The sequence below is a fragment of the Pteropus medius genome, unplaced genomic scaffold, assembly GCF_902729225.1.
Source record: "Pteropus medius unplaced genomic scaffold, Ma_sr-lr_union100, whole genome shotgun sequence".
Lineage (NCBI taxonomy): Eukaryota > Metazoa > Chordata > Mammalia > Chiroptera > Pteropodidae > Pteropus > Pteropus medius.
This window is the reverse complement of record NW_024352947.1, coordinates 1-9,809: the sequence shown is the minus strand read 5'-3', so window position 1 is coordinate 9,809 and position 9,809 is coordinate 1. Positions and strand designations below refer to the sequence as shown.

General features: G+C 64.2%; 1 protein-coding gene across 2 annotated transcripts; it reads left to right on the top strand.

Moving 5' to 3' along the window:
* The first annotated feature begins 1,791 nt into the window (after positions 1–1,791).
* Positions 1,792–4,603, top strand: ACTA1 (actin alpha 1, skeletal muscle). 2 transcript variants are annotated; one of them, XM_039850417.1, is made up of 7 exons: positions 1,792–1,885; positions 2,663–2,803; positions 2,914–3,238; positions 3,352–3,513; positions 3,612–3,803; positions 3,949–4,130; positions 4,235–4,603. In XM_039850417.1, exons 2-7 carry the CDS (start codon positions 2,675–2,677, stop codon positions 4,376–4,378), a joined length of 1,134 nt encoding a protein of 377 aa, XP_039706351.1. In that variant the 5' UTR covers positions 1,792–1,885; positions 2,663–2,674; the 3' UTR covers positions 4,379–4,603. The 2 variants fall into 2 exon arrangements, with proteins under 2 accessions (XP_039706351.1, XP_039706352.1); XM_039850418.1 differs by having other exon boundaries at positions 1,815–1,867.
* Positions 4,604–9,809: the final 5,206 nt, after the last annotated feature.

The window sequence follows — 9,809 nt, the reverse complement described above, 5'->3', positions numbered from 1 at the left end:
TCAGGTATCACAGATGTAGTTCTGTCTGTCACCAAAACTGACGAAGCTACATAGCGTAGTGGTCAGCATGTCCGCTTTACACGCAGAAGGTCCTGGGTTCAAGCTCCAGGTGGAGCCACGGACCATACCCCGGGCGCGCCAGGCCCCGGGTGTGCGCCGTGAGCGCGTGGGAGGAGACGCCCCGCCTTCAGAGATCCAGTAGTTGAGGGGAGACGGCAACATCCATGGGTCAGGAGTGGAAGGGGCGGGGGTGGATTAAAGGGAAGGAAAAAAGAAAAAGCTACATATAAAAGAGGCTGGTGGCTTTTAACGGACCCCTTGTGCTCCCTACGGTGACCACGCTCCCGGTTTTCTCGTGGACTCAGGCCGCGTGTAGGAAGCGCCACTGTGACCTGCTACTGGGGGAGGGCTGCACGTGCCTCCGTGAGCCTTGGGGACCCACCTGCCCCCTGCTGAGTTCCACCCCCACATGGGAATTGCAGCCATTAGGGACACTTAGGCACATCAGAAAAAGGAAGGACCCCGTTCTGACCTGCACCACATCACAATGTACCCTGAAGCATGTCACTGAGCCCATCACAAAAGCCTGCAGCAAGGTTGCACTGCTCTTGTACTGGGGGAAAATGGGACACGGGCACCAGCTGGGTGACCTATGACTCCCACCGCACCTTACCGTAAGTAGATCCAAATGCTTCTAGAAACTGTCAGGCACATCCCCCGGTGGTATAAATAGAAGCGCTCCGTGGGGCTGGGAGATGGTGACTCTACCGCTGGGCGAAAGCAGCCTGGCCTTGGCCGGGCATCAGCCTCTAAATATAAAGATGAGTTTGTCCCGCCTTTGCGGAGGGAAAACTGCTGCCCATCCCAGGGTGCAGTGTCCCTGTCCTGTTTAAGCACCTCCTCTCCAGGTCGTGGCTTGTGAACCTCACCTTTCAGCCCCATGGGGACGTGGGGGTAGGGCGCTCAGCTCGGGCCACGGTGACCTGGGCGGCAAGAGAATGCCCCGTAAAATTCACTGCTTCACGACCCCGAGCACGCGGCGTGTCACCCAGGCGGACAGTTCGAGTGCCCTGGCTTTGTGCCCTGCGCTGTCAAAGCCACTGCCCAGTCTGTCCCCGGGAGCCCCGAGCCCCCTCCCCGCCCGCTGCCAGTTGTCGGCCCCAGGACAGCTGCCGCCGCCCCGCTGCGGTGGGGGTGGGGGCCGGCTTGGGTCAGCCCTCTGAACTCGGGGAGCTCAGGGGTGGGGAGGGGGAAGGTCGCTTTCCTCCCCTGCCTGGGATGCCGGGCGCGACTGCCTCTCCACCGGTCTGGGCCCGCTAGGACGTGGCCTCCTCCTCCCGCAGGTGCACGCAAAGGTTTGGGGTCTGGGCCAAGGACCCAGAGCAGGGCTGAGACGTGGGAGGCGCGGCCGCAGCGCTTAGTGCGCGCGGGGCCGACAGGTGCAGCTCCCGGGGCGCAGGCGCACAGGCGCGGCCGCGGGCGCAAGCGGTGACCCTCGCCTCACCCCGCCCCTCCGGCGGGCAGCAGAGCCGGGTCGGGAGGGGCCGACCTGCAGGGGAGACACGCCATATACGGCCCGGCCCGCGTTACCTGAGCCCGGGCCAGGCCGCTCCTTCTTTGGTCAGCATAGGGGACCCGGGCGGGGGCCCAGGCCTCGAATTGGCCGGGGGAGGGGTCTCTAGTGCCCAACATCCAAATATGGCTCGAGAAGGGGAGCGACATTCCTGCGGGCGGCGCTGGGGGGGTGGGGCACCGGCGGGCTATATAAAACTTGAACGGAGGGACCGGCGGCCACCGCAGTGGACAGCGCGGAAAGAATCCTCGCTTCCCTCCCGCCGCGACCGGGGCCCTAGACGGAGAGCAGCAGGTGTAGCCGCCCGCCCAGGTAGGGCGAGCTTGGGGAAGGGACAGGGAGACAGGGCCCAACGAATTCACTTAACCAGACCCAGGTCTGCGCCCCGGGTTCCCAGAGCCACAGACGCCTTAAAGAGGGGACAAGAGACAATTTGCCTTTGGAAACGTCTCTCCATTTGTCCCCTGGCGTGCTGCGCCACTTGGCACTTAGTACACGGCCCGGTGCTCGAAAGGTTTTGTTTTAGTCCGTCCCCGGGCAACTCCCTTTCGCCCGAGCGCCAGAGCCAAGGGACAGCAAGGGCCACTACTACTCCCGGCTCACCATCCCGGGGAGGGGGCCTCTGCGGCGAGTCTGGAATCTCGTGGCTACCGAAGAAGCCACTCCTCCCTCGGGGCGCGCCACAGCTTCTCCCACGGCCTCTTCCACCCTCAGCCGGCCCCGCGAGCCGTACAGCGGGCCTTCTCCCAGGGGAGGCCACCGAGGTGCGCAGAGAGTGAGCGCTGGCCCTGGCTCCGCGGCAGGTGGCCTGAAGCAAAGGCGCAGTGGTGTCTGGGGCACTGTGCTCTGGGTTCCCGGGATGGAGAAGCTCTCAGTGGGGTCTCCACGACCCCGTGCCACTCTCCCAGGCGTGGCGCAGCCCTGCGCCCAGAAGCACAGCTAGCGGCCGGTCGCCTTGGCGCTCCCTGCCCTGACGCCAGGCTCGGGAGACGGCTGTCCTAGGTCCTGGGGACGGAGGGCGCTTGGGTCGGAGGGGCGTTCTCCACTCACGGCCCGCCGTTCGTCTCCGTGGCCTTCCTGTCCTTGCAGAAACCAAACACCATGTGCGACGAAGACGAGACCACCGCCCTCGTGTGCGACAATGGCTCCGGCCTGGTGAAAGCCGGCTTTGCCGGCGACGACGCCCCCAGGGCCGTGTTCCCGTCCATCGTGGGCCGCCCTCGCCACCAGGTCAGACTGCGCCTGCGCCGAGGGTGCGGGCCGGGGACCCCGCGTGGCCCAGCGCTGCGCCTCCCTGAGCCGCGGTGACGAGTGCGCGGTGCGCGCTGTCTCCTCCGCAGGGCGTCATGGTGGGCATGGGGCAGAAGGACTCCTACGTGGGCGACGAGGCTCAGAGCAAGAGAGGCATCTTAACCCTGAAGTACCCCATCGAGCACGGCATCATCACCAACTGGGACGACATGGAGAAGATCTGGCACCACACTTTCTACAACGAGCTCCGCGTGGCCCCCGAGGAGCACCCCACCCTGCTCACCGAGGCGCCCCTCAACCCCAAGGCCAACCGCGAGAAGATGACCCAGATCATGTTTGAGACCTTCAACGTGCCCGCCATGTACGTGGCCATCCAGGCCGTGCTGTCCCTCTACGCCTCCGGCAGGACCACCGGTAAGTGCGCGCGCCGCGCGCGCTCCGCCCCAGGGCCGGCCTGCTGCGCCCGCAGCGGTCTGGAGGCGGCGAGGCACTCAGTCCCCCGGCGTCCCTGCCCTTTCCCCGCGCAGGCATCGTGCTGGACTCCGGAGACGGTGTCACCCACAACGTGCCCATTTATGAGGGCTACGCCCTGCCGCACGCCATCATGCGCCTGGACCTGGCGGGCCGCGACCTCACTGACTATCTGATGAAGATCCTCACTGAGCGTGGCTACTCCTTCGTGACCACAGGTGCGCGGCCGCGGCACCCTGGGCGGGCGGGCGGGCGGGCGCGTGGGGACTCCGCGACCCCGCGCTCAGGGCTCCTCTCCCGCCCGTGTCGCCCGCAGCTGAGCGCGAGATCGTGCGCGACATCAAGGAGAAGCTGTGCTACGTGGCCCTGGACTTCGAGAACGAGATGGCCACGGCCGCCTCGTCCTCCTCCCTGGAGAAGAGCTATGAGCTGCCGGACGGGCAGGTCATCACCATCGGCAACGAGCGCTTCCGGTGCCCGGAGACGCTCTTCCAACCCTCGTTCATCGGTGAGCGCCCCCGGCCCCCCGCCCTCCGTCCCCGCCCCCCGCGTCCCCGCCGTCCGCCCGCCCGTTTCCGCCCGCCCCGCCCGCCCCCGCCGCTCTGGCCCGTATCCGCAGGCCGGCGCCTGCTCACGCTCCCCCGCGCCCGCAGGCATGGAGTCGGCGGGCATCCATGAGACCACCTACAACAGCATCATGAAGTGCGACATCGACATCAGGAAGGACCTGTACGCCAACAACGTCATGTCGGGCGGCACCACCATGTACCCGGGGATCGCCGACCGCATGCAAAAGGAGATCACCGCGCTGGCCCCAAGCACCATGAAGATCAAGGTGGGCGGCGCCCCGCCCCTGCCCCGCCCCGTCCCTGCCCCCCTGCCCCGCCCCGCCCCGCCCCGCCCCTCCCGGCGGCCGCCCCCTGACGCGCTGTCTTGCAGATCATCGCCCCGCCGGAGCGCAAGTACTCGGTGTGGATCGGCGGCTCCATCCTGGCCTCGCTGTCCACCTTCCAGCAGATGTGGATCACCAAGCAGGAGTACGACGAGGCGGGCCCGTCCATCGTGCACCGCAAATGCTTCTAGACCCCGCGCCCCGCAGCGCGGATTCTCCCCAGGACGACACATCTGCCCGCGCCACGGCGCAGCCAAGGGCTCGCTGACAACTTCCGCTGCTGCGCCGCAGAGCGACACAGTGTTTATGACCTGTACATACATTAACTTATTTACCTCATTTTGCTATTTTCCAAACACAGCCCTGTGGAAGGAGAGGAAAAACTTGAAGCATTAAATTCTGTCATGCTGCGTAAAGTCGTTCGTTGCGTTTATTTGTGGGGACGGGGGCGGCGGGGGACAGGGGGCCAAGAGGGACCCGTCTTCTGACGTCGCTTTCACTCCTTACGAGAACTTAGTTCAGTCCTCGCGTGCTCTCGGGTCCCCGATCACGTCCGGTCCCAAACACTGGCAGGCCGTGTGCCGAGTGTCCTTGTCGCCGCGCTCGGCGCTCGGGTGGGGAGCGGGCGGGGGCGCTGACCGTGGTGCTGACCACCGGGCTGGCCCGAGCCTCCCGGAGCTCCTGCCCGAGCACCCACCGCAGGCTCTGCTCAGAGCCAGGCTCCCCGCCGAGGCCCGTGAGGTCTAACCGAGGGGCTGTGACCTGCGTTTAAGGGACCAGTTATCATCTGCAAGTGGCGGCAGCCACGTCTCTTCCCATTGGGAAGTCCCGTGCTCCGTGCCCGGTGGTGGAGCGCAGAGAAGCGCCGCCTCCGGTGCCGGGCGGGCGGGGGCGGGGGAAGGCCGGCGCCCATAGGTGGGAAGACGGCGAGGAAGCGCCCCGGGAGCGCAGAGGGACAGCGGGTGCGGGCAGCGAGTTGGAAAGCGAGGGCACGGGACAAAGAGGAGCCGAGGGCAGAGCCACCCCCCAGCTGTTTCATAGGCACAAAATATGTTTTAATTTCCCCAACTTCCATCTCGACACCCCTAATTTTACTGTCTCAACCGGATCTCTGAGGGTGGGGTGTGCACCCCGGGTATGGACCCTGGCTCCACTGGGGCACGAACCCGCGACCTTGTGCGTGTAAAGCAGACGTGCTAACCGCTACGCTATGGAACCATCCCGGGTACAGACAACTTTAACAATCTGGCTTTCCATGGGACAGCACAGATTTATTTTTTGATATAGCCTAATGTTTCCTAGTCAAGATCACCTAGAGCAGAGATCCCTAAATAGATCCTGACTCAAAGAAGGTATTGAGCTCCTGTGGAAATAATGGCACACAGACGTGGCATGCCACATGGCCATAAGCTTGTTCCCTCCCTTCGCGCCCACTGAAAAGCCGAGATCTTTGAGGCTGCCAAGATAGGAAAACCGCCAAGTCCAGACAGCAAGAGACCCAAAATCTCGGAATTTAAGATCTCTGCAGAACAAATATATGATGCCACCTCCATCGAACACCGTGTCTCGCTGTCTCACCCAGGGCGGATAAAAGCTAGAGATGGGCTAAGTTCTAGTCTCTCAGAGGAATCTAGCTTCTGTCGCTACTAACAAACACGCACGGCCACATCTGAGCACACACAACCCGTGAACACAAGGCCTGAGTGATGCACGCATCCAGCAGCCTGGAAAGATGTGGGAATCACACGAGTTAGCTAACTGTCGTGTTAAACACATCTTAACGCAGACGCCGCATCGCTTAATTAGGATTTAAGTAAGGCACGCAAGGGGGTACCCACCCAGCTTCCTGCGACCTTGAAGCGACTGATGACATTCAAGGACGGACAGTTTTCAGTGCTACCTGCCAGCATTTCCCCGAGCATCGCCTTCGATATTATCCTTTTATTAAAAACATGCGAAAATACGAATTGTGTGGTTTTGCTGGAAATGCGCTGACATAAAAATCGCCCTCCCTTTTCTGACACTTCTCTGAAAACGAGCAAACATCTGCATTTGTGCACTGTTCTTTCTCCTGCTCCCCTGTTACGGGCGTTCAGTAAACTGCGTCGCCTGCTTTAGGCCTGAGAGGCGCTGCTGTGGTGCCATGTTGTCTTGGTTAAATTCGTTGTTTTGCACGTAACCAGCTCCATTTTCCTATCATCTCAAAGTGCTTTCAAACATTTTTTTTCCGGAACTTGCTTTGCAGGCGGCCCTCTGGGACGTGACTAATAGACTTTCTTAATCCTGGACCAGAAGCGACGTGACCGCCAAGGGACCAAGAATGTTCTGTTGGAGGCTGTGCCCGTGCCTCTGCACCCTCTCATCTAAGACCTTTGCCTCGGCTGTCGACTGCAGGTTTCAAGGCCAGGGTCCCTCCCAGCTGCCTCTGTCCCCTCGCCTGACACCCCAGGTCTGGCAGAACACACAGGAGGTTAATGAAGTCTTTTATCGCCCACCTACTATGTGCAAGGGATGCTGAGAAGGCCAGGTGTGGCCCCGTCCTTCGGAGTCTGCTGTCACAATCCCCAGCGCCTCTGGGCCCTCGTCCCTTCACCCTGGTGACCGCAGAGCTCGCAGGAGCTGCCGGCTGAGAGGCAGGCAGGCCGCCCACCGGGAACCATGGGCGCCGTGGGCAGCGAGCCTGCAATGCCTGTCCGGCTGAGGCCGCTTCTGTCCGGCACAGCATTGTTCTCTGACGAGGCTGGGCGGGTGTGGATACTGGCTCCTCTGGGGCCTGCTCCACCCGTGGCCTTGGGGACATGCATGGCACTGCTGGGCCCCTGAGGACTGGAGGTGGGGATGGCTCGTGCCATGCACCAACACTGCTGTGTGGGCACGCGAGTGGCCAGCCTGTCCTTCATTTCCTTTCTGCCCTGCCCTGTCCTTTGGTGGCACATCCGCTTCAGCACTGTTGATCCGTCACGGTCCTCCTGAGGAGTGACCTCAAGCCGACCATCTGAGCCTCCACTGTGGGCCTCAGAAAGAAGCAGAGAAAAGCTGGCTTTGCGGGCACCGTCGTCAGGCTGAGAGCACAGTGGGGACCCAGGGTTCCAAGTCGGCCTGCAGGGCGGGCACCGAGCACCGGCCCTGGGGACCGAGGGTGCAAATCGGCCTGCACCCTCGTCAGCCACGGGCGGGGCTGCTCTGCAGAACAGGCCGTGGCTGGATGTGGAGCAGGAGCGCGGGGCGTCGCCGAGGGCGGGCACTCGAGGGCCCTCACCGGGCTAGGGAGCCCCGAGCCCCTAGTGGCCCTCGTCAGTTTCTTAGTGGCTTTTCCTGATATTGAACAGTTTCGGGAGTGATGGGTGAGCGAAAGGAAGCTTGTGAAAGGTTCAAAGATGACGGCCAAGGTCCTCGGAGGTGTCGGGATTGCCCTTTGCTTCCTAAACCCCGTCGCCGTCACTGGGGCGGCCTCAGGGGTCGCGGGTCCTCGCTCCACCCCATCATCCCCGGTCCCCTTTGTGGCGCCTGGGACCAGCTGCACCGTGGGGGACAATGAAGGACGAAAGGAACAAAAGAAGCAGGTTGAGATTCTCCAGGTTGAGATTCTCCAGGCCCCCCCTCTGCGGAGGTGGGGGGGGGGGGGGTTCTTTCCTGCCTTTTCCATACTTCAACATTTCAGCTCTCTGCCCCCAAGAAATATGTATTATGTTAACATTAAAATATTAAAGTGAGGAATAAAAAAATAAACAAGCGGAAAGAGAAGGGTCCACTAGACGGGCAGCCCTGAGGGGCTTCTCAGTGGCAGGGAGGAGGGCCGGCACGTCTCGGACACAACCCTGGGCCACCGAGACAGGAGGAGCAGCCTGGAGTGGGGCTTGGTCAGAGGATGGCTGTGCCCAGCAGGAGCCCAGGTGGCACCTTCCGTTTCTGCCCTGAGCTCCGGAGGCGGCCTGAGCCTGGCGGACCGCAGGGGAGACAATCTCCGGGGCTGGGGGAGACCCCGCTCCGGGCTGGTTCTGCTGCTGAAGCGTGGTTTCCCTCTGACCCCAGGATGTGTGCGATGTGGCGACTGTGCATCCACTTCTTCAGTGGCCTCTGCAAAGGCCACCCCGGCTCTGGAAGGTTCTCGAAACCCGCTCTCCCCGTGACTGGGGCGGGGGCCTGCGGGGAGCAGGGCCGGTGCTCGGTGCCCGCCCCGCAGGAGGTGCCCCCGCCTCCCACTCCACGCTGCCGCCCGCCCGGCCGCAGCAGCTCTGTGCTTGTGGGGCGTCCCCAGGGCCGCGGGAGGACGCTGGTCACCGGGCAGAGGCCGGCCGCCCACACCCCAGCCCCGCCCTCGCCGCTGGGGGCGCCCTCGGCCTCGCACCCCAGGCCCAGCCCCCACTGGCCGGCTGTATTTTTTCCAAAGGGCATTGAAGGCCGGCGAGGCCAACAGATTTGCTCCGGCCGCAGGAGAGCAGCGCCAGGGAGGTGTCCTGCCCCGCATTCCCGGGTCATCCGAGGCCGCAGACGAGCCGTCCCCTCCGGGGCGGGGGGGGGCGGGGCGGCCCGATGCCCATCGTCGGGCCGTGATTGTTGAGCTCGCTTCGCCCGCCGCGCCCTGCGGCCCACGCGCCCGTCATCAGGGCTTCGCTGGTTTCCTCAGCGCCGGGCTGTGTCAGGCCCGCGCCGGGCGATGAGACAGGGGCCGGGGAAGTCGGGGTGTCGGCCCTCGGGGAAGCAGTGCGCGGGGCAGACAGATGATACTCGAATAACAGCACAGGTCAAGGTCAGCCTGCACGCTTGAGACTCAGCCTGGGACAGCAGGACAAGCTGGGGGTGGGGGCTTTGCCGGGTCCGCAGGCGAAGTGGGCGGGGCCAGCTCCTGCGCAGCCAGGTGGGGCGGCAGGTGGGGCGGCAGGTGGGGTCCCAAGCCCCAAAGGAGGCTGCGCGGCAGGGAGGGGCGCCGGGTGAGGAGGCGGAGGGACCAGACCCTCCCCTGGCGAGCACGCGTTTTCTCTTTGTTCTGGGAACTGGGGAGGCTCTGAGTCGTACAGAAGCAGGGGAAGGGGCGAGGGAGGGAGGAGGGAGCGGGGGGGGGTGCGGGGGGAAGTGCGGGAGGGGAGAAGCCGCATCGCTGGGCAGGAGTCGGGGCTCCGTGGCAGCGCGGGGCCTCTCGACTGGCATCAGGTCTGAGCGTGCGGGCCGGAGCTGTGAGCACGGCTGGCGTGGGGGACCAGGGCCAGCTGCCACCGAGGGCAGAGCGGACCCGCTGCGCTGGGGGTGTGGCTGCAGGTCCGGTTCCCCCCCCCGGAGATGGCAGGCGGAGCCCTTAGAACCGGAATGTTCTCCGCAGAGAGCGCAGGGCAGGCAGCGTGGCAGAACCACGGGCTGTGCTATTTGGGTGTTTCCTCCCGTCTCGGCCCCGAGGCAGGGGGATCTGGGCGCTCGCATGGTACACGAGCCCCTCAGAAAGCGCCTCAGGGGGGAGGGGTCCTGCTGTTCCATCCGGCGTCTGTGTCCTGGGGGAGGGGCAGGCCCAGCGCGTCCCGTCTGTCCCCGCGAGTCCGGTGCCAGCCCTGCCCGCCTCTGCTTTTACTGCACTCACCTCTGCCGCAGTGACAGGCCTGTGACTGTGGGGAGGACCTCACCGTGGGGTCG